This window comes from Primulina huaijiensis, unplaced genomic scaffold (genome assembly GCF_012295235.1).
Source record: "Primulina huaijiensis isolate GDHJ02 unplaced genomic scaffold, ASM1229523v2 scaffold20025, whole genome shotgun sequence".
Taxonomy (NCBI): Eukaryota; Viridiplantae; Streptophyta; class Magnoliopsida; order Lamiales; family Gesneriaceae; genus Primulina; species Primulina huaijiensis.
In genome coordinates, this window is record NW_027351963.1 from 359,965 (window position 1) to 383,223 (window position 23,259).

At 34.9% G+C, this 23,259-nt stretch overlaps 2 protein-coding genes and 1 long non-coding RNA gene across 7 annotated transcripts; all 3 read left to right on the forward strand.

Annotated features, from left to right (window-relative positions):
- The first annotated feature begins 264 nt into the window (after positions 1 to 264).
- On the forward strand, positions 265 to 8,328 carry LOC140966095 (rRNA (cytosine-C(5))-methyltransferase NOP2C). 2 transcript variants are annotated; one of them, XM_073426427.1, is made up of 13 exons: positions 265 to 369; positions 495 to 613; positions 733 to 1,102; positions 1,480 to 1,627; positions 2,076 to 2,213; positions 2,377 to 2,439; positions 3,437 to 3,558; positions 4,065 to 4,254; positions 4,631 to 4,842; positions 5,921 to 6,021; positions 6,810 to 6,891; positions 7,205 to 7,266; positions 7,971 to 8,328. In XM_073426427.1, exons 1-13 carry the CDS (start codon positions 298 to 300, stop codon positions 8,083 to 8,085), a joined length of 1,794 nt encoding a protein of 597 aa, XP_073282528.1. In that variant the 5' UTR covers positions 265 to 297; the 3' UTR covers positions 8,086 to 8,328. The 2 variants fall into 2 exon arrangements, with proteins under 2 accessions (XP_073282528.1, XP_073282530.1); XM_073426429.1 differs by having other exon boundaries at positions 324 to 369; positions 459 to 613.
- A 3,820-nt stretch (positions 8,329 to 12,148) lies between these two features.
- On the forward strand, positions 12,149 to 18,396 carry LOC140966125 (long chain acyl-CoA synthetase 8-like). 3 transcript variants are annotated; one of them, XM_073426474.1, is made up of 12 exons: positions 12,149 to 12,302; positions 13,237 to 13,791; positions 13,971 to 14,051; positions 14,238 to 14,399; positions 14,878 to 15,009; positions 15,093 to 15,266; positions 15,507 to 15,736; positions 15,880 to 15,997; positions 16,424 to 16,555; positions 16,643 to 16,777; positions 17,359 to 17,565; positions 18,103 to 18,396. In XM_073426474.1, the coding sequence occupies exons 2-12, from the start codon at positions 13,282 to 13,284 to the stop codon at positions 18,265 to 18,267; spliced, it is 2,046 nt and encodes a 681-aa protein (XP_073282575.1). In that variant the 5' UTR covers positions 12,149 to 12,302; positions 13,237 to 13,281; the 3' UTR covers positions 18,268 to 18,396. The 3 variants fall into 3 exon arrangements, with proteins under 3 accessions (XP_073282575.1, XP_073282572.1, XP_073282574.1); XM_073426471.1 differs by having other exon boundaries at positions 14,238 to 14,501; positions 18,103 to 18,394; XM_073426473.1 differs by lacking the exon at positions 12,149 to 12,302 and adding an exon at positions 12,619 to 12,830 and having other exon boundaries at positions 14,238 to 14,501.
- A 298-nt stretch (positions 18,397 to 18,694) lies between these two features.
- On the forward strand, positions 18,695 to 22,121 carry LOC140966080 (uncharacterized). Of its 2 annotated transcripts, XR_012173237.1 has the most exons (3): positions 18,775 to 21,187; positions 21,361 to 21,611; positions 21,838 to 22,121. It is a non-coding gene; the product is annotated as an uncharacterized lncRNA (long non-coding RNA). The 2 variants fall into 2 exon arrangements; XR_012173238.1 differs by lacking the exon at positions 21,361 to 21,611 and having other exon boundaries at positions 18,695 to 21,187.
- The last annotated feature ends 1,138 nt before the right edge of the window (positions 22,122 to 23,259 follow it).

Consider the following 23,259-nt stretch of genomic DNA (forward strand, 5'->3'; position numbering starts at 1 on the left):
TATTAACCTCACTATTTTTTTTTTTTAAATGACAGGGTCCCAAAGAAATAAAATAAAAAAAATAAAGATCGACCCTAGTGCTACGACAACAAGATAAAGATAATTTATATGATTTATAATTATATGATATATAATCTATTTAATGAATTTACATTTTAATTAATTATTGAAATACTCACTTATTTTTATAAAAATAGCTTCCCATGTATCTCTACGATGAAATTATAGCTGGAATAATATACAACTCAAGGCCCAACGAGTTGACGAACTTTTAATCCAAAGGACATATAATAAATAATGAAAAAGGGTAGGAGTTTCCTTCACAGAACCTTCCGAACTCTCCGACAACAGGGAAGCTCCACTCCCAAGGTATCCGGTCTCTACCATACGCTCTCTGCGCACGCTTTATTTTGTTATATATGCGTATCTGTGTGTACAGTTTTCATCTGTGAGTGTAGGAAGTGATTGATACGGGCGGGTGTTTGTGCGTACAGATGGATCCATCGGAGCGTTACTGCTACAACCCAATCTTGCGTTGGAATCCTAAGGTTGAAGAATATTTCGTGAAAGCTTATGGAGCCGACCATTTCTCTCGAATTTCCGAGTCTCTCACGTCTGTATCTCGAACGTTTCTACTTTGACGATGTGAATGTATTGGCGTTTTGTTTTATTCTCTGAGCTGGCGAGGAACTTTAGTGTGCATAAAAATCAATTCTTCATTGTTTTTCTCAGGCGTCCTTCGTGTTACTCCTGTGTGCGGGTGAATACTCTCAAATCAACCAGTGATGTCGTTATCGAGAAGCTTTTGGCTATTCTACAGGAAAGAGGGTGGCAAAATGTTTCTGCTGAAGAAGCTATTGCTCCTCGCGATACAATGGGTAGTGCTGGGGTACCTCTTGAATCTACTAGAACTACTTGTGGTCCAAATGGTTCTACTCCAAGTTCTTACCTTTCCAAATGTGATATACCTGGTCTAGACTACTTGGTTTTCATCAATGGTTTGGGACCACTAACAGTTAACTACAAGTACGAGGAGAACAAACCTCCTAAAGAGGTGATAGTCAGTCGGAAATGTGCTGAAGCGGTTCTTAGGGGTGCTCAGGTAGGCTTAGTCAAGCTGTTAGTTTTTCTTTTTGTTCAGTTGAAGTGATATCAATGATAAATCGACAATTGAGAACACACCTGCTGTGTTATTGGAAGTTATGATTTCTTCTATTTTACAACTTCTTGTTTTATAGTCTGTGAATGAGGAATGGAAGCAATAAGTATGTCAGCATCCACTAGACAGTATGTCTCACTTATTTTGAATCCTAAGCTTCCCTTTCCATGATAGTTCAATGGCATTTTAATTTATGACGACAAATCTCGTCACTTTCATGTATGCTTGTATTTGTTCACGGAATATACATATATATTTTACCTAATATGGGATACACGATATGTTATGATTTTTAGCCATCTGTGATATTGAACTATTAGGTGTATGTGCCTGGTGTTTTGGCCTGTAGTGCTCATGTAGAGAAAGGTGAGCCCGTGGCAGTTTCTGTTGCTGTGGAACAGCCGGGCACTGATGGTGGATGGGGAATCGGTTTTACTCGTGGGACTGTACTTGAGGGATCACAAACAGGTAAGAGTTACCCTGTTCCCGGAAACACACTTTCCAAAGATTCTTTCTTAAACTACTTTCTAAATTTTTGAGTTGAAATCTAGCAAAAATGCAAAATCACTGGAAAATGCAACCAATTTTTTTGATAAATAACTAATAGGCGATTTTTCCATGGCACTATTATGGAGATTCATGGAAATATGTGTTTACTCATGTATAAATACTTCTATTGATGCTTTATCCTTGGCGAAACTATAAAATCACTAAGCTACATCAAACAAATTTTGTGCAGCTGATGGCATGATGTTTCATTTAATTTACTCAGGTTTCACATTGCAGTTGCAACTTTATGTTAACCATTGCTTATGCTTTTGTGTATCAATAATAATAAGCCTTACTCTTTTCTGTGTTGCCCTCATGGAGATAATTCTGGAAATTTTTCAGGATTGATAGTTTGACTTGTATGCAGACCCTTATCATTTTGAAAGAAATGGCCTCTACATTGGCCAAGGAACTGCTATGATGTCCAGAGCTGGAATGTTTCGGGTATCTGAAGGAGTTGCAGTAGACTTGGATGACAGAGTATTTAAACTACCTTCCTTTCATGGTATAGTCCGTTTCTTTTTAAGACATGCCTGGTGACCCCAGAAGGATTCATGGCAGTTATTCCATGATTTCATCTTAGTCAATTACCCATTTGTTTGCATTCAAATATTTATTGTTCAATTTAAAGTTGATTTGGTAATACAAGTTACTGTTACTGACTTCAGATTTACTTGGAGGAGAGATATTTCTTCAGAACCTTCCTAGCATCATTACGGCGCATGCCTTAGGTTTGTATTATACATGTCATTAACAATTACTCATGTTAGGATGTATTAAAATCATGAATTCGTAGTCTATCATTTTACTTGCTTGGATGATTTCGATTTGGGAAATATTTTAAATCACACGCATATCAATTTAAATCAGTTTCACAGTGTATTTTAAGTTGAGTCATTGTTGGTGTCATTTAAAATACAAACTTCAAATTTCTTGTACTTGTATATGTGTCCTTTTCTTGTTTTGTGATACTGAAGTTTAGCATTTCTTGCAAGTTAGTGGAAAGTGAAATTGGCTTAGTACTTGATAATTCCAATCAGGAAACGTCTGGCCCCTCAGTCCCTCTTTGTGATTCACTCCAACGAACTTCATGCTATTGATCTCATTGAGAACCTCGGATGCTCATATTAGAAGGATTTGATTTTTCTGATGTCGTTCAGAATTACTAAATCCTAAGGATTGCGCTGGATAAATCCTGGTATAAAAAAGCTTGGCTGAGATCACATGATAATTTCTGGGCAGGATGTGTTAAATTCTATTATATTAGTGAAATAATTGTAAATTTTTTTTCTGAAATAAGTTCTTTAAAGACGTCCTCATAACCTTATTTAAGTTGAAAGCTGTAGATATTTAATGTTTAGCCTTTCGATCCCATCTAATTTTTTTTTATGAAATCCATTGTAGATGACTTTAATACACGATGGGGGTATTGGCAGAGTCGTTTTCTTGTCACGATGTGCTAAGATTCATCCCTTTGTTCCTCCGGTCCTATTTTTTTAATAAGTTACTAGTTTATGTTCCAGAAATTAGTTTATAATTAATAATTTACCAGGCTCCAGAGAAATGAAATTTAGTCAATAATTAAGTATCCTCTGGAAACATGCATTTCATTTTTTCAACTAACATCTAAAATTTCTTTCAAATTGCTTGACCACTTGACCACATAATCCTTTTTCATCTCTATTTGTTTGTACGTCTCTACAAGTTTCCCCTTCGTGTTTGTCACAGATCCTAGGGAAGGAGAGAGGATACTGGATATGTGTGCGGCTCCTGGAGGGAAAACTACAGCAATTGCGATTCTCATGAAGGATAAAGGAGAAGTTATCGCAGTTGATAGATCTCATAATAAGGTGCACCTTCTGAACTTGACAGGTGATTTTGAATGTCTTCATCTTTTTTTGTTGTTTGGATACGTTTCAAGCTCTAAATGAATATTGGTCATGTGCATGATTTTTGTTCTTTGTAATTCATACATCTTAGATATTCTGCTATCTACCATTTGGTAATATTCCGCTTTCTAAAAATTCCTAGATTTTGCTGCTTACTTGATGATTCTATGCATGGAAGCACCACTTTAAGTGCTATCCCGACAACCAAATACAGTAAACCTCCTTGATACCAATTCCATGGTATGTAAAAGGGAGGACCGTAAATATCCATACAAATGAGTAAGCATTAATGCGAAGTCCTGAACCTTTTATTTAGCTCATTGAGATTTATAACTCAGAGACCCAGAGCAACTATTGTTCATGTTTGCTATCAATAAAAAGTTCTTTCTGTTCCTGGATTTTATCTCTCTCTCTCTTTTTTATGGATGGGAATATATTTTTGACTTCATTGATCTATCATAATTCAGGTGCTTAACATTGAGAAATTGGCTGCTGAACTGGGCTTAGGATGCATAGCCACTTACAAACTTGATGCGCTGAAATCTGTGCGTAGATCTGTTGACATCGATACCCCTAATTGTGGAAAAAATGAAGGGATTCAATTCTCAGATTCATCAAAATCAGGAATGGAGAATAACTCCATGGGTGGTGGATATGGTTAGTCCTCCATGTTTTTTAATATTACGATGAATTGTTATTTTCTTCCTTTACCTGGATGATCCAAGGACCATCCAGAAAGTTAAAACTTATTATTTAGTTATGATTTATGAGTTACATTGTTGAGATTTTCTCTCAAAACTGTATTACTTTCATGATTTATTTCAGTTCATTAAGGGGTAGGATAACAGATTATTTGGATAAATTTTGGTCAGGCGGTAATTAATCATGAGTTCAATATAAGATAAGAAATGCTGAAAGTGTTGAAACTTGATAAATAATATGGCTTGATGACGTTGTTGTCCAAGTTCGTTCTTAATGCTGGCATTTCTCACCCTTGTCTTCAAAATTTTTCCCTTTGAAACTGATAAATTAGATACTCCTGAGCAATTGAGGAAGCTTAATTGCACGAATAAGGCTGATGCCAGGAATACCAGCCGAAAAATGAGAAATGGGCCTGGAAGAAGTAACTGTTTGGGTCATAGAGTTGAGAAATCTGAAGGGTTTTCAACAAATAGCTTTGATCGAGTTCTGCTTGATGCTCCTTGTTCTGCTCTTGGTCTGAGACCTCGCTTGTTTGCTGGAGAGGTGAGAATGATTCCTTAATTGCTATACATGCATGTAATAGTGTTTTATAGTTCACCGGATAGCTTTATTGTTTGCCATATGTGGATCACAGCTGGCAAATGAACTGTATTAGCTCAGTTCATTATGTGTTTCAGGTCTGTATGGTTTCGATGCAATTTGACAGTCATGGAATTTTTGGATTTTATTTCGAGAAAAAGGAATCGGTAGATTGTGAAGAGTATTTTTTTAATATTTACCCTATGAAGCGTCGGTATGTGTTGGACAATGAATTTTCTCCAAATATTCCTTCTGAATTAATTTATGTTGTATTCTAGGTGGAACAGACCACATATTTTTTCTAGCTTAGGATAACCCATAATTTGGTTTTGCCAGTTAACTCATAGCTCGAACAAACTATACTGAATATGATTTAAACCTTGATATTTTGAATAATTATTCTTAAGTTTATCTGTATTGTGAAATGTGATCCTATTTTTTTTTGGACGAGGCAAGTTTAAGTGATCTTTTATTGATGGATCTCAATCCATATTAAAAGTGCTTGGTTTGCCTGAGTATGAAATATGCTGTAATGCTTGTAATCAACCTGCTTGCAACAAGCAGCAGTTTTGCCAAATAGGGGCTGTGAATAAGGTGCAGGTTTACCCAAAGTGGCTTTTCCCTGCTTCATTCTATATCTTTGAAGCTTTTGTGAGAGAAGCTAAAAAAGTAATTATGGTTGCCTTCTGATTTCTGTCATTATTGATAAATTAATTCTATGCAATTAAGTTCATATCTGTAACTAAAATGCATATAAATCTAATCTTGTTATGATTTTCTTTCTGTAGTTCCATGTACTTGTTTTGTTTCTTTTGCGTCGCATCACTTGCAATGGATAACTTGAATTTGAGAAATATGGTCTGCACTTTTGTCTAATAATCTTTTTTTATTTGACCATACAGAATGTTTTTCATAGTTTAAGGATTGTGGACGCCCAGCATTCGGGTCTCATGCTTCTGATATGTTTTTCTATTTTTCTAATAATGCTGGGAAAGTTTTTATATCTTGCGTTTCTGTCCTTCATGATGGCTCCTATACGTAGGAGACAATTGAATCATTACGAACCCATGCCAAGTATCAGAGACGAATGTTTGACCAGGCTGTGCAGCTTGTTCGCTCTGGTGGTGTTATTGTGTATTCCACGTAAGCATTTTCCCGACTTTTTTACACCATTATTTTCAACTCTTGCCTTTAGATGTCTTAATTAATTGTGTGTGTGTGTGTGTGTATTTCTGTTCCATCATAAATTTATCAATTTTTTGACACTCCTGGCCTTTCTTTTTGCATGTGAAAAGTAGAGAATCAGTTTGGAACTGTATCATATGTAAGATACAAGTCTTGAAGGAAACTCATCAGTCTAAAAACAACTTACAGTTGTACCATCTTTCTCATGAGATCACTGGACCACCCAATAATATGTTCTAGGCTGGATGTCATTGCCCTGGCCTTTAAGAAAGTCGGTCCCGACTGAATTACATTTGGCCATCAATACTTTGCTTCATCTAGCGAAATGTAGTATCGTTTGTTATATATTACCTCTGAGGCATGTCCTCCCAGAAATTAGGTTATCTAGCGTTCGGGCATGTGATCCTCCGAGTGGTTGGTCCTGGTAATTAAAGTTTAAATTTAAATCCAATTTTGGAATGTGACATCAGGTAGATATAACCATGAAAAAATTATGTTTTTAAACAGAGGAATGCATTTGACAGTTTAACTGTGGTGATACATATAATAAATTGACACTCTTTGATTTTGGTTCTTTAACTCTTATGAGCAGCGATCTAATAGGACCGGGTAAAGCTGATATGATATTTCTTTGTATTTTTTTGAGCTTTCCCTTCACAAAATAATGTTCACACTTTATTACTCTTATCATGTGTACCTTATGCTTATTGGGGTAGAGTATGATAGCATGTGATATCACGCTGCAGATGTACCATAAATCCTGGTGAAAATGAAGCATTAGTTCGATATGCATTGGATACATATACATTTCTTTCATTGGCATCACAGGTTAGAAAGAAGTTTTTGAGTTTGTTTATATCATTAAATACTCGTTTAATGTTCTGATCAACTCTCCACAAGCAATACTTTATACTAACGAGTTTAGTTCTGCTTTTGGAGTTGGAAATTGCATTGAACTCAATAAGTTGATTTCATTCCCTTGTTTAAACTCTAAATGAGTTTCAAATTATGGCATCATAGAAAATGTCGTGGTTAATGTCATTTATGAAAGCTACTGTTCTGGCCCTGCGGGATGCAAGTTGATGCATCTGGTTTCTATAGTCAAGATTGATTTATTACGTATCTTGATCATTCATTGTAGAATCCAAAGGTAGGGGGCCCTGGCCTTGTTGGTGGTTGTCAATTTCCTGATGGATACCTGGAGTAAGTCAATCTTTTTGTTTCTTGCAACTCTTTATTCATTTTTATTAACTCAGTTACTGAAATCTATTTGTTTGTAATCATGGTTATTAAGGGCACACGATATTGATGTGACATGACCCTTTTAGGCATCCCTGATTTTCCTAAGAACACGGCGATGGTTGGGAGATTGTTTGGGTCAAACAGACAGAAATTGCATAATTCCACCAATAAAACTAGGCCTTGCCGTAAGTGGAAGGTTAGCAAGTATAGGTTTACTGCTGATGAATCCCCATTAAGACGACATGGTCAAAGTCAGTAAAATTCCACTAATACCAAGTAACATATTGCACTGAACTAAGGTGAGAGCCTTTGCGTGTTATGTGATAATTAATTAGCTCCATATCTCGTGTCCATGTCCATTTTATAATGTTAAACAAACAGGTTGTTCCTGCGGCCACTGTTACCTCAATGGACTAGAGTAGAAGTGGAAGATTCCAATTATTGGGGATTTAAAGTAAACCTACTATGAGATATCATTAATGTGAATAGCCAGAATTTCTTCTAAAACTTGAATCTTCAAACCATTACTGATTAATTTATGACAGCTTTATTCAATTTGGTTATGTAGAGCATTTTTACGTCAACATTCTATCAACTTCTTGTCCTTTCAAGTACACTCCAGCGATAGCCCTTACCCATTTTGTAATGTATGTTATATTTTTCAGGGAATGGTTAAAACCTGGTGAAGAAGATCTTGTCCAGAGATTTGATCCATCTTCTTCACTTGATACCATAGGCTTTTTCATTGCCAAGTTTAATGTCGGTTCAAAAGATATCTGAATTGTAATACAAGAGAAGCGGTTTTTCTGTTCTTTCGACCTCATTTCTTGCAAGGTGGGGGGGCCTCAGGGGAATATATATTGAACTGAAATGAAGCGAACTTCAAATTTTTTATTGTTCGAACATGGGCTATAAGGTGTAAGATTTACCTATGGTTCATTTTGTATATGGAACCTAAAATCTGAATGCTGTAATTCATCTAAATTTTCTCAGGGATTTCATCGATTATGTGCTTTTGATTTTTGTGCCTTCGAGCTCATGCCTATGCTTACGGTTTTCCAATTTTCTCTTTGTTGTTTCGTGTGGATGCCTCATAGCGGTTCAGATGTGCTTTGGTTGGCTTTTGTCACGTATGTAGTTGATCACACATTCCCATCGAAACTCACATCACTTGACCATATGTAAAGATGGGCAGGTCAAATTTAATGATGCTTCCATCTTCGGAAGAGTTACTTCCAATGCAGTATAGCCTATGGTCGTCACTTAATAAGTAGACAAAACACCATGTTGATGTACCGATGTAACTTTTACTTGTAAATGGCATTCATATACGGGTCAAGATGTAAACGTTTCTCAGTGGTCCATGTTTATGCAGCACGGCAAACACTTTTCTATGTCCCCTGCCCTAGGATGTTTCTTGCTTGCACATCATCGGGCCATTTTTTCTTCCTTGCACATAGGATGAAAATGGGCCTGTTTCTAGTTTTACTTGGACTTTTTGAAATGTATTGATTGATTCTTTCGAAAACAAGGAGTGGAAAAGAAAAGAAAAACCCACCGCGTTACTGTTCAATAAATATGAAGACATTTGAAAAATATTTTATTTCTTAAAACACTATAGTATTTGATCGAGTAGTCATATTCTTCTTTTTATCTCTTAGACAAACTTCCTTATAAAAATTACATTTTAAAAAAATATTTGAAATGTTGACAGTGTTTAAGACAAAACTGAAACTCCTAGTATATCTCAATTGTTGATAGACAATTTGCAAACCGCTATATGAATATAGCGAATCACAATACTATCGTAGCATTAAATGATTATTGGATGATCAGATACAAATCTTTTGTAAGGTGTGTTCAACTGATAGAATTTCGTTTAGGTATATGAAAGTTTTTGAATGTTGAATCTTTTAGATAGATGATCGATCATCCTAGTTAGAAATCTTTAGTAGTTGATCACAAAAACTTTTTGTAGCTAAGTTTTCTGCTTTAGTTGTAGATGTTGCAATTGAAGTCTGCTTCTTACTGAACCATGAGATTAGTTTGTTTTCTAGAAACTGATATAATCCACTAGCACTTTTTCTATCAAGCTTGCATAATCTGCAAGATGATTTGAGTCTACCTACAAAGATGTACACTCTCTGTTCATCCAAATTGATTCCATGGGAAAAAACTGTGCTTCAGCATCCCGATTATCAAATTCTCGTGATGCTTTTTCTCAAAAAATAGGCTTAGTCAACGACAACTTGACCTCAAAGATCGATTCATTCCACACTCAGCTCTCCTCCAAGATCGACACTACGTCAGCTCAGATGAAATCATCGGGGTTGTTGCTGCGGAGCATGTTTCTATGCCGGATTTCTTGATCAGTTCCTTTGTATACTTGGTTTGACTGGTGCAAATATCATTTTTTAATTGTTTCACTTGCAGTCCAAGAAAGAATGTCAGTTCACCATCATATTCATCTCAAACTTGTCACGCATTAATTTAACAAACTTTTCACATAGTCCGGGGTTAGTTGACCCAAAGATGATATCATCAACGTAGATTTGCAATGATAAAGTACACTCTCCTTTTGTAAATTTAAAAAGAGTCTTAACAACAATACCTATAGTAAAATCATGTTTTATTAAAAATTTAGGCAGAGTTTCATACCAAGCTCTTGAAACCTGTTTTAAATCATATAAAGCTTTATTTAAGTGATACATATAATTTGGAAATAAATTATTGATAAAACTTTGAGGTTGCTTGACATAAACTTTTTCTTGTAATTGTCCATTCAAAAACTCAATTTTTACTCAATTTGATAGATTTTGAAGCTTTTTAAGAGACATAGACAAGAAACATACGGATGGCTTCTAGTCTGATTACTAGTGCATATGTTTCATCATAAGCAATTCTTTCTCCTTGTCTGAATCCTTGGGCAACCAGTCTTGCATTGTTCCTTATCAGAGTTCCATCTCCATTTAATTTGTTTATGTACACTCATCTCGTACCTATAACTGATTGATGAGAAGGTCTTGGAACTAAGTCTCAGACATTATTTCTAGTAAACTGATTGAGCTCTTCTTGCATATCATCAATCTAACTACTATCAGTTAAAGCTTCATCAGTTTAGTCTTCTAGTGTAAGCTGATTTTGAGTAAATTGAAATTGGGTAAACTGATATCCTTGAAACAGAATAAGTAATACTGATAATCTGATAAGAACCATTTCAGTTTGTGACTGTATCAGTTTTGTTCGACTAGATCAATTTCACTTAAATCAGTTTTACCTTAATTATTTGTTAACATCAAAACATAACAAATTCTTGATCTAACATAAATGTTGGTTTAATGTGAATAAAGATTATAAATAGTCCTTTGTTCTTTTCGAGATGCTAGTTCCTCACTTCATAAAACACATGAAATTCACCAAATAAAACTCGATTCAATGATCTAAGTTGACGTTTTATTAAAATTTATAAACAAATTATCCCACATAAACTTTCATTTTATTTTTCGATTGTCCTAAATATGTAGTTCATTTTCTGTATTTATTAACATTTTTTCTACTATTATACAATTATCAATTAATTTTTGAAAAATATGCAATTATGTTTTGAATGAATTAAATGAGGATATTACAATTTCTTAATTTAAATGTTATGTTTATATAAATAATATTAAATATCATACTTATACTATCTTATCAAGTAGACGGTTTCATTAGTCAGTTTTGTGATATAGATATCTAATTTTATTCGATTCATGAAAAAATATTACTTTTTATACTAAAAATATTACTTTTTCACTTTAAGTATGAATCGAGTTAATCCTTCTCACATAAAAGATCTAATTATTAAGTAAAACTTTATCACAATAGACTTATTTTAAAATAATTGATTTAGTTGTTTTAAATATGTGAATAACAATTAATAATAATTCACTTTTTTCATTAAAAAACCATATAAAGTCTAAAATAAAAAAACATACAAATTTATTCGTTCATCCAGTAGAATCGACGAATCACATTCTCAAAGTTGTGAGAGGATATGAAATTATATTACTCCTCGTGTTCAGATAGCATGGGGTAGTGTGCCTCACCGTTGCAAAACAATCTAAAATTTAAAGATTTAAAGATTATAAAAAATATTATCTAATCTAACTTGTATAAAACTTTTAAAAAATAAGATGATATTTTGTGAGACGGTTTCAGAAATCTATTAATGTAAAATTGATCAATTCGATACATATTTAAAGTGAAAAGTAATAATTTTAGTAAAAAAATTAATATTTTTTCAAGAATTAGATCATGTCAGTGATATATTTTACAAAATTAACCATGAGATCATGGTATATTAGTTTTTTGTATTGTTTGAATTATAAGAAATTTAGGAAACATATGAAATATAGAAATAATATATAATTAATTGTTACTTTCTATGTTTCTTAATTTTCTATGATAAAACTTACGTGATATCGTTCTATGAGTCAATTTTCGACCGAATTAATTCATGAAAAATATTATATTTTATGTCAAAAATTTTAATTTTCATGTAGGTATGGATCATATCGATTCATATTACAAATATAGATCCGTGTGATCATCTCAGAAGAAACCTACTCATTTTCAATTAAAATATAGTTTGAATCGTTCTTCCGAAAAAACTACAAAAACTCCATTTTATTGATTAATTTTATGAGATAGATCTTCAAATTGACCTATATTACAAAAAAATATTAATTTTTAATATATAAATCTAATCGATTCATCTATCTCGTACTTCCTAATAAAAAAAATATATATGTAATTTGAAATTGAAAGCACTGTATTTCAAGTACTTGTACCACCCGTCCCAATAGCCTGGAGATACATACGCATATATGCACATTCCAAACTAGTACTTCACAAATTTCCTAATTTTGCCCGATCCAGCTGCCAGCTTTCTAAATTTTCCGATTAAGAAATCCGAAATCTTCAAATCCCACTAATTCTATTCGCTATTCTCCAAGGTATGGGTAACCGTTTTCATTCATTGTGATCCTCTTTTTTTTTTTTTTTTTTTTTTTTTTTTTTTTTTTTTTTANTATCCATGTATATGATCGTGGTTTCGATGTTTTTAAATAAAATTTTGCGTGTATCTAGTATCAGATGACCAGCTCTTGTAATTTTTTTTCTTTTTTGAATTGAATTGGTCACCGACTAACTTTGATTGAGTCAGTCATTACTGCTTGCGTTCATCAGGGTCCGTGCTTTTTTCCACGATTTTGACGTATGATGGAGTAATTTTTAATTGTGAAATGGGCTGAGATAATATATTTGGAGGAATACGTAGTTTTGTAATGTGTGAATGATTTGAGTTTCATATCAGCTGCTTTGTTTTGAATGTCCTACGTTGCTGGCGTGTGTTTTTCTAGTTTTAATCTTTCTTGTGTCGTGCAATAGTTTGGTTTTCTCTGTCAAGCCAAACGACCGAGGAGAAACCAAGGGAGGTACCTCAACCTAACGGGCAAGTAGAGGGGGTCTCCGTAAACCGAACTGTATATTATCTTTTCGAAATTGTAGTTTTTGTTCCAAAAATATATTAATTCATTCCTCATTGCAAATCTTTGATCTGCCTAGACCCATTAAAATTGATTGTTGCTTAAGTCTTTCTTATCCTTCTGATAAAGTGGTCAGGGGGATCTCGTCTGAAGCGCACAATGTTTGAGTAATGCCTAGGAGAGTCTGGTCCCATATATGTGTGCTTTGGATTGATTCATAGTTCACACTATCGTCTGCTATGTCTAGTCATTGACTTTGATATTATTTTAATTATAATGATGTGTTTGCAATTCTCTGTGAACATAATATTAATTTAGCTACACTATATTTGTTATTCATGTTTCTGATATTTCTCCTGTTATGGCTAACATTTTCACCTGTTTCATTGTTGTTCATCTAAAGTTGATCGTGACTGGGTCAAAGTGAAGTATCTTGAACGCAAACACGATGGATGATGTGGGGGGTAGCTTTTCTTTTTCGACATTTAAAGACAATGGTTCATATGGAATTGTTTGTGCTGTCATCATGGCTGTAGTTATACCTATACTTGTTGCCGTGGTTCTTGGGGGTAAAAGAAATGCAAAGCAGAGAGGTGTTCCGGTTGAAGTTGTTGGTGGGACTGACTTGGTAATGCGTAATGCTAGATATGTCAAATTGGTCGAGGTTCCTTGGGAAGGGGCTACAACTTTGGCGGCTTTGTTTGAGCAGTCTTGTAAAAAAAATTCCGGTGAAAAGTTTCTTGGGACAAGAAAAGTAATTGGGAAGGAATTTGTCACAGCTAGCGATGGGCGAAAATTCGAGAAACTTCATTTGGGACAGTACCAGTGGGAAACTTACGCGCAGGCTTTCACTCGTGCCTGTAACTTTGCGTCCGGTCTTCTTAAAATAGGTCATGATATGGACACTCGTGCTGCAATTTTTTCTGAAACTTGCGCAGAGTGGATGATAGCATTTCAGGTAATATTAAAAGTTTTCACGTATATTGTTCTTCTTTCTGAGTCTTTTCTGTGCCATAACCAATTTTACTTGCTCTTTAGTAATCTTATAAATTCAGGTGTATATTTTTGGACTTCTTATTTTGGTTCCGAGTTTTTCTTTCTGTGCAATAACCAATTTTACTTGCTCTTTGGTGTCAGGCATGCTTCCGGCAGAACATCACTGTTGTTACAATTTATGCTTCCTTAGGAGATGATGCCCTAATTCACTCACTTAATGAGGTTGTAATTAATTCCTCACTTCAAAACTTTTTTCCTGTTCAATGTCTGTATTCATTATTTTACCTTGTATCTTCACATTAGCATGCTTTTGTTTTTTTTTTCATGGTTGGCTAAAATTTTGCGTTGAGATCATCCTTGTAAGAACTCCATCAGCGAGTATTACTTACTTTCTCCAATGTTTGTCAGACTCAAGTATCAACTGTCATTTGTGACTCCAAGCAATTGAAGAAGTTGGCTGCAGTAAGTTCGAGTTTGAAAACCATTAGCCAGGTTATTTATATTGATGATGAAGACACTACAAGTGCTTCCCAAGATATTGGAAATTGGAGAAAATTCTCTTTTTCCGAGGTTGAAAAACTTGGAAGCAATAATCCTTCTCGTCCTAGTCTGCCAATCAAGAAAGATATTGCTGTCATCATGTACACAAGTGGCAGTACGGGCCTTCCTAAGGTTTGACTGAAATTGTTGTAATGCTGACGGACATGCATTGAAATCAATTTATTGCTTGGTTCATGAATGCACTATGCTCTTCTTCAGAGGAAATTAACGTTTATGGGTTGCAATACTACGTATATAAACAAATGAAACCCTTTTTGATTGCATCTTCTGGGTCGTCATGAAGAAGGATACCTGAAACAAAAAATTATGTTACCTCTTTTCTGAATGAGATGATTTTAAAATTGTATCCAGAGAAGTTAAAAATGGTGTAAGAAACTTAATATGTTCCAGAAATGTTGAATAATGCTGATTCCCATTTCTGCCACATTTTGCTCGCAAATTGTGATTTTTTTTAAATCAATAACATGATCTCCTATTCGTTTTGAAGGGTGTTATGATGACTCATGGAAACATTGTGGCCACTGCAGCTGCCGTTATGACAGTCATTCCAGGAATTGGAAGCAAAGATGTCTATCTTGCTTATTTGCCTTTAGCTCATGTGTTTGAGTTAGCTGCAGAGGTAGCCTGTTAGTTAAACTTTTTGTCTTGACTCATGGTCACGGATGATAATTCTTCTACCTCTAAGATTTTGTGCTTTTCCAGACTGTGATGTTGACTGCAGGTGCCTCAATTGGCTATGGCTCAGCACTGACATTAACAGACACCTCCAACAAAATAAAAAAAGGAACACAGGGAGATGCATCTGCGTTGAAGCCTACATTGATGGCAGCTGTTCCAGCTATTCTAGACCGTGTTAGAGACGGAGTTCTGAAGAAGGTCTTTCGTAAACTGTGTTTTCTTCTTCATCAGTATGCTTTATATGTGTGTTGTGTATGAGGTTGTAAAGGTCGAAGAGATTCAGTTTTATCTTCTTTAATATGTATCCTTTTCTTAAGTTGTGTTTTCCCAATTAGCTAGGGAGGGAGACAGGTCTAAGGCAGTGTGCTGCTCTATTATTTTCCGGTGCAATTGCGAGTAATGTAGCCTCTAACTCATGTATCCTTTTCTGTGTGTCAGGTTGATGAAAAGGGAGGTTTTGTGAAAAAACTTTTCAATATTGCTTATAATCGCCAACTGGCAACTATTGAGGGAAGCTTGTTTGGTGCGTGGGGTATAGAAAGTCTCTTTTGGGATATTGTTGTTTTTAAGAAGATAAGGTCTATCCTTGGAGGAGAAATTCGACTTATGCTTTGTGGTGGAGCTCCTTTGTCTGGAGATGCTCAGAGATTTATCAACATTTGCATGGGGTAATTCTTCTACGATTTTACTTTACAGAAATAATCACAGTATCCATTCAACCACTTCAGTTGCTTCTGCTTAACGAGTTGTCTGCATTTTTCAAATTGTCTTTGATATGTTTTTTGGCACCTGGATCTGCTTATGTTCATAGGGCGCCTATTGGTCAAGGATATGGCTTGACTGAAACATGTGCAGGAGCTGCCTTTTCAGAGTGGGATGACCCTTCTGTTGGGCGTGTTGGTCCTCCACTTCCTTGTTGCTACGTCAAGGTAAAATTTAATTTGCTAAGTATTATTTGAATATTAAATTTGTGACTTTTCTTGCTAGAACAAGCAAGTGAATAATATCTGAGACATCTTCCTCGTCTGTCTTTCTTTTATAATTTTAATGGAATTCATTCTTCATTCAACTATTAAAGACTGCATTCAAAAGAATATTCAAGAGCATCCCGTAACCGTAAGTTTTATGTTATAATCTACTTTTGGATCAATCCTTATCTAAGAATGTTTGCAATCCAGCAAGTTAACCTCTACATTTCAGTCCTGAGGGCCTGTGATTAAACACTTCCTACTGAAAATAATAAATTGTGAAGGCAAAAGAAACTACCAGTTGTAATTTTGAAGTGTTCAGTTTTCGGAAATCAAACTTTTTTGTTTATTTCTGCCTAACTTTTTCTTTGGTACTTATTTTTGCAGCTCGTGTCTTGGGAAGAAGGTGGTTATACTATAGTAGATAAGCCAATGCCACGGGGAGAGATTGTTATTGGTGGACACAGCGTGACAGCTGGGTATTTTAACAATGATTCCAAAACTAAAGAGGTGTACGAGGTGCAAACTCGCTTTTAGTGGACAAGGTAATTACGCAACCATTGGTACCTCTTTCTAGTTTCTAACTAATGTATTTCTCTCATACAGGTCGATGAGAGGGGCATGCGTTGGTTCTACACTGGTGATATTGGAAGGTTTCACCCTGATGGATGTCTTGAGATTATTGATAGGAAGAAAGATATCGTGAAGCTTCAACATGGCGAGTACATCTCACTTGGAAAGGTAATATATCAGTTGCCAAGCAATTGTGGAGTGGGTAATAAACTTGGTTGGTCTCTCATCAAATAGACTATTTTTTGGGATTGATCTCTCATCTTTGGCTAATTACATGATATTAATGCATTGGGTTTGATCTCTCATCTTAATGTTATGGTCTAGTATTTGTGCGGTTTGTTGAGAATCAATTAAGTGGATGACGTACATTGGAAAGGGTTACCATCGGTCAGCATTGATATTATGGTCGCATGCATGTTACAGCCCTTATAGTTCGTATTAAGAAGTGCTTGAATACAAATAAACGTGAGTGATGGACCCCATGGGCATTGATTGCCAAGAGGTGGACGATGTCACGATATCATATTAGTTATGCAAGCAAGACTTTGAGTCACTTATAAGCATGGAAGGGTCTCGAATGTAATAGGCTCTCGTCTTTTGGGCTTGGACTCTTCATTAAGGCTTATAACCTGAGATTATAATCAACCAAAGAGGATACCCTCCATCAAGTTTAACACGAGTATAGTACACTTTTATGTTGCTGTGTTCGATCTAGGTAGAATTTGATTCGTCAATGCTGATAATTTCAGGTTGAGGCAGCAGTGTCGTCGAGCACATATGTTGATAGTATTATGGTCTATGCGGATCCCTTCCACAACTTTTGTGTAGCCCTCGTGGTGCCTGCACATCAGGCTCTTGAGGGATGGGCCCGTGAATCTGGAATAAAGTACGGGGATTTTCCTGATCTATGCAAAAAGTCTGAAGCGAAGAATGAGGTTCAACAATCACTTTTCAAGGTTTGTTTCTTTTCACTTCCATGGAATATATGCCCGTGTCATCTAGTTAAAATCCATCGCATGAACCTCTTGTTTCTATGGTGAATTTATGATTTTTCTATAAGTTTTGCTGTGTTGTTGCTTAATGCATGGGTACATAATTAGAACGCGGCCTTTTAAACCCCTCTGGAGTGGAAACATTTTGTACCTATTCTGAAAATGCTCACTCATCATGTTGGGTTCTTAGTGTTTCAGATATGGGGATGACCAGATATAGGTACAAAAGAAAAAAAATCAATGTTAAAAAGAAAAAAAATGATAGTACGGGATTGGATAAAGTTATATCTTGATTGTGAACAGAAATAAATAACTATGTAAATTCCTACCAGAAGAAAGGATACATAAGAAAATGTCAATTCGGCTAAATTGAAAAAGCGAAGTGTTGGTTGTAACATTTCGAATGTTTTTTTTAAAAAAATTTATCTTTGTCAAATATTACTGGCACATCTTTATCCCTGTAACATAGCATTTTACTCATTCCATTGGTATAACATGCAGGCAGCCAAGGCGGCTAAACTCGAAAAGTTTGAAATTCCGGCAAAGGTTACGCTGTTGCCGGAGCCATGGACTCCAGAAAGTGGTTTGGTCACTGCAGCTCTGAAATTGAAGAGGGAGTCATTGAAGAGCAAATTTAAAGATGAGCTCGAACTGTTGTACAAGTGAAACAGTGGTATTTTTATTGTTCTTTTTGATACCGATAATTGCTATCGCAATTTTGTAGTTTCTATGTAATGGACAACGGGTTTGGTTCCGCTTTTTCGGTAGCGTTAATGATCGACATGCGTCGATCAACAACTGGAAACTTGTTTGGGAAGCTCGATCAACCCTTACTTGCTCTAATAAAGATGTGAAGAATTCTTCGACATCTTTATTTCAAAAATAAAAAAAAAATTCATAATCATTTTTTTAAAAAATGGAAAAACCTTACTAAATTACGTAAGTCGTTCAATTTTTATTTTTTATTTTCCAAATTTTTTGTTTTGAGTCATCTAATAGCATAAATTTTTTTATAACATGGTATTAAATTAATTAATTTTTTGTTGGATTGACAAGGGCATGCATCTAACTGATATAGATAGTTGTAATTTCTTTAGTAATTTTTAAATTTTAGATCAATATATTCAAATCAAATGACTATAAAAGTTTGTACGTCATTTGGAACATAATGAAATAGAGTGATCGAAAGCTTATCTGGGCTTACCATGGGCTTGTTGCCCAATAGGACCAATATTCTCAGCCCATTTTTTATGGGCCTTAGTTGTCTACATGGGCCCATCCATTTTTCTCCATCCTCGTTCGCTGCTCGCTCTTTTTGCTCGCTCGGTACTCCATTCTCCACTCTTGTCAAAGCTTCAAGATTTAAGGTACAGTTCAGTTAATCGATTAATAAATTTTGCGCTTATAGAGCACCAAATCTATCAAGAATGTTGTGTTCGCAAAAGGGTTCTTTTTCTTCTGGGATTTCAGATTGTTTTTTGTTGTTGCAGTGTTTTCATTCATGTATGGTCCTTGCACGTCACTAGAAATTGAATTTATGTGGCTCTTAGTATTAGATCATTATCGTGTCTAGTGTGAGATGATGCCCTTTTGCTTTTGTGGCAAAGTGTTATAAAAAAGGTGTTCTTTTAAGCAATTATATTATCCAAGAGAGGTCATTTGACATTCATGTGTTTATATATTTTATATTATATTTATATTATACAAGAGAGGTCGATTAATGAATTTTTCGTATCTGAAAATATTTGGTCTTGGTAATCAATTGCTTAATCCACTGATCATTTTTTTGGTCTGATTGCAGAGGAGTCGTTCTTTTTGTTTCTGTTTTGTACTTTTGATTTCTAAATTCTCAATGTTGATAACATGTATTTTTCGTGCATTGGTTGATAAACATGATGCAATCTGTTGAAAACTAGGCTTTTTGTTTAAGAAATAGAAGAAAGAAGAAAATCTTCAATATCCATACTCGGTGGAATAGAAATGAATTTGCTCGATGTCGGATTGTGATCTGTTCTCAAATGCTGTTTTAAGCTTAGCTCAAGTCGACAAAAACACATTTTTAGGAGAGCAATGACATTTTGGAAATGCTGAGAACTTCTCTGTTGAGCAATCTTGAACTGAAAGTTGTGACATTTTGGTCGGTGGTTACAAGGTGATGTACCTCTATCTTTGTGTCGATGAAAGTAGTAAACTTCCATCATCAACTATAGTTTGAACTTTGAACATTCGCCATCAGACAAGGGTATATTATTTGTTCTTTAGTAGTTTGTGCTGACAGCAAGTGCGCCGCTAAAGAAGGAATCTTGGGATTAATTTAATAGTTTTTGCAAGTTTGGGATGTTAAAATCCATCATTTGAACTACAAGATTAACCATTGGCCTTCTTTTACATTATATTATGTTCCTTATTCTCTGTCCCTGCGCTGGAAGTTTTGAATTATCTTTGCGTTGAGTCAAGTGGCCGATTAAGGTATTACACATGCCAAAACAGTTTGCAAAATTTCTCAAGAGTTATTTTGAGGATGCTGGTTTTGTGAAGGCTGAAAGCCCATTTTTATTGCGAGAAGTCCATCACTAGTCAATGAGAAATCAAAAGGCAGTTTAAGTATCTGCTCTGCCGAAGTCATATGCTTAATCTCCACTAATTCCGCTGTTGAAGCTATATAGCTCTGTAGAGTTGTGTTGCTGTTTACAATCTATGGAACCAAAGGGAACCACAACTTTCAGTGACTACGTTCCTGCAATTTCGATGACATAAAACCTAGTTTCCTAATTCACGAGAAGCTTTTGGTTCAGAGCTTTGCAGAAGTCAGGTCTGGTCTTGGTAGTTCCAAGATCTACAAATGAGTTATTTGCGGCAGATCTTGGAATCAATGTGGACATATGATCCGAGGTTTTGTTGTTTACTGTCCAGACGTCTTGTTCACTTTTTTGTAATTATTGTTTTTAATATATAATATATTATCGTTTTCGATAAAAAAAAAAGAAAAATCCATCTTAAAAATATAAAAATCAAAATAAAATTGAAAACCCTGATTTTAGAGAGAAACCTTTGTACAGTCAACTGAATTGACTTACCTATGTCTTGGGTGTCCATTTTCAAGAACACAAATACAAAAGTAGCAACTCCACAACTTGTCATCTCCACCAAAACATGTTGATACCCATTAGTTCGCATAATTTTAAATAATTACGACTATTTTAAAGCTAGTTTAAACGAATTCATATATCTCTAATCTGTTGAATAAAGCAGGTTTAAGTGCGTAATGGATATGGTAAAAGACCATTAGAAAGAGTAGATATTCTAATGTGATCATTGTTTTCACTGGTTGATAGACATAAATTCGACAACTTTGGTTAGATATTTGTATTTACCTCTCTTACCACCTGATAGAATCCATGAAATGCTTGAACTCCACTGCTCCCAAGATAAATCACCTACCCCTTTCTTCAGTTAAAAAAATGTGTGAGTTTTGTTGGACAGTGAAACGACATGGGCGTGTTTATGTGTTGTGCTCTGTGAATCCCAAGCACAAGCAACGACAAGGCGTGTCGACCTTTGCCAATGAGTGTGTGGTTCCTTCTTCGTTCGTATCTTATGCTACGACTTCTTTAGTTTTCATGAATATTAGATTTAAGTTTATAAGCTCGAACAATTAAATTGAAATTTCAAGCATCTGTTTCAGATTCCATATTTACAAAATCTTCATCAGACCAATGTACAGATTAGCTGAAAAATGATAATTTATCTATGCAACAGGTCAACTTTATTTGGCTGAATGAAATCATGGAAATCAACCTAATGTTGTGTTTTTATTCGGAAATGACTTGCACTTGAATTTGGACATATACTCATATTGCATAGTATCAGCAAGTTAGGAAAAATGTATTCATTCTGAAGATGGGACAAAACCTTACAAATTACGTCCGCCTTCTTGCTACTTGAAGACGGAAATATTATCTTTTTACTCTAAACTCAACTTGTACAATCTGCAACTGGATGCCTTTTTGGTAAGCATGATTTTTCAAGTTTCAATTGCCTTTTGATTTTAAACTGATGTTGAAGGATATCAAGCTGATGATGCTTCATCGGGCCAATTTAATTAAATGAGCCATCTCTAATTAAACATGATATTGCATGATTCCAATGATCTTTATCAAGTGAGAATGCTGAACTTTATACAATTCGAGCAAAGTCTCTGAGCCCTGCTTGATTTTTTCCTAACATAAACTGCAGGTCCTTAGCAACAGGTAGGAAAGAGGTTGTCTCGTTGGCTGAAAATGAACGGAGTGGTCTGCCTGCTCTTATATCCCTCAAGAAAGAGGAATTTGCCATGACACCTTGGTGGAGGACTGGTCTTATTTCTCGCCTTTTCAACCGGGGTGACAATCAATGAAATATATCGTTCAATAAATGGTTATACTACGAACTATATTACTAGAGAAAAGCAACGCCATGATATGTATTACTTGAGTGAACGTGACGTTTCGACTTAAACTAGTAATCTTTTCAAACACCCACATTTTTGTGCCTCGATCACTAATTATTTATATTATGTTGAAATGTTTTAAATAAGTCTTTTGATGTTGACTGCTAGCAGCTTCTCTTATTTAACTATCTAAACAATATAATGCATAAACTGGGGAGAACTCAAAGCCTGCATATTTTTTCCATGCCTATTTTAAACCAATGGTTCTTTTGAAAAATATAATATATATTCGTTTTTCCTTATTTGTCATTTAATTACTTTTCAAATGCACGGAGCTTAGATAATACGTATAATCTGTGTCATTTAATTACTTTTCAAATGCATGAAGCACTCGTACATATGCTTCAACAGAACTAGCTGATCATTCAAGCTCGACCTGAGTTCAAATCCAATTCTTGAATCCAATGGAGGAGTAATTTTCAAGCTCAAGTTTGATTCTAGGATTTTTTGCATCACTCAAGCTCAATTTTTTTGAGTATCAATCTAGCTCGAGTGTGGCAAACTGGCAATATAGTAACTAGAGTATCCCTAAATTTTATAAACCTAATGTTTAACACATGTAATTTAGTAAAAAGATAAATGGAAAAGTATTAATTGAATTTTTTTTAAAAAAAATAGCAAGAGCTCGAATACGAGCTTTGAACAGAGATACTCCTGCTGAACTCGAGTTGGCTATTTGGGCTACTTGAACTTGCTTGCAACTCCCTATGCAGAATATAAAGTTGATATTCTTCTTGATGTTTTTACTGATGGAATATTAATCTAGCACTTCATGATGTGATGATCATCGTCTTCCTTTTGTTAGTGTACTCCAGATACTGAGGAGGAGATTGAGAGATATTAGAAGTGGTGAATTGTGGGCTCTCAAGATTTTCGACGGCTTCAGTTAGTTATTCAATTGAGAAATCAAATGTAGCATTTGAGTTGGCTACTATCTGCAAAATTGTATGTACTCTTTGGCTTGTACTCTACCCTAAATTTGTCTAGTCGGTGTTCTACGTTTCGGAAACAATTGGAGATAAAACTATGTTTGCGTGTGATCGAATCTACTGTATTTAATGAAAGCACATGTTCTCGACGTCAAATCGTAGTTACAATATTTGCTTAATGAGTCTGATAATTAAATTTATACAATGCGAATTGAATTCAATTTAGAAATCTAATTTAAT

What these genes read in the sequence shown, in the direction of transcription:
- LOC140966095 (XM_073426427.1), top strand. Translation starts at nt 298, where the DNA reads ATGAAAAAGGGTAGGAGTTTCCTTCACAGAACCTTCCGAACTCTCCGA. An exon ending in TAAACTACCTTCCTTTCATG is followed by an intron (nt 2,214 to 2,376) that starts GTATAGTCCGTT and finishes TACTGACTTCAG; the next exon opens with ATTTACTTGGAGGAGAGATA. An exon ending in GGTGTTATTGTGTATTCCAC is followed by an intron (nt 6,022 to 6,809) that starts GTAAGCATTTTC and finishes ATCACGCTGCAG; the next exon opens with ATGTACCATAAATCCTGGTG.
- LOC140966125 (XM_073426471.1), top strand. Translation starts at nt 13,282, where the DNA reads ATGGATGATGTGGGGGGTAGCTTTTCTTTTTCGACATTTAAAGACAAT. An exon ending in TGTTTGAGTTAGCTGCAGAG is followed by an intron (nt 15,010 to 15,092) that starts GTAGCCTGTTAG and finishes GTGCTTTTCCAG; the next exon opens with ACTGTGATGTTGACTGCAGG. An exon ending in TTTATCAACATTTGCATGGG is followed by an intron (nt 15,737 to 15,879) that starts GTAATTCTTCTA and finishes TTATGTTCATAG; the next exon opens with GGCGCCTATTGGTCAAGGAT.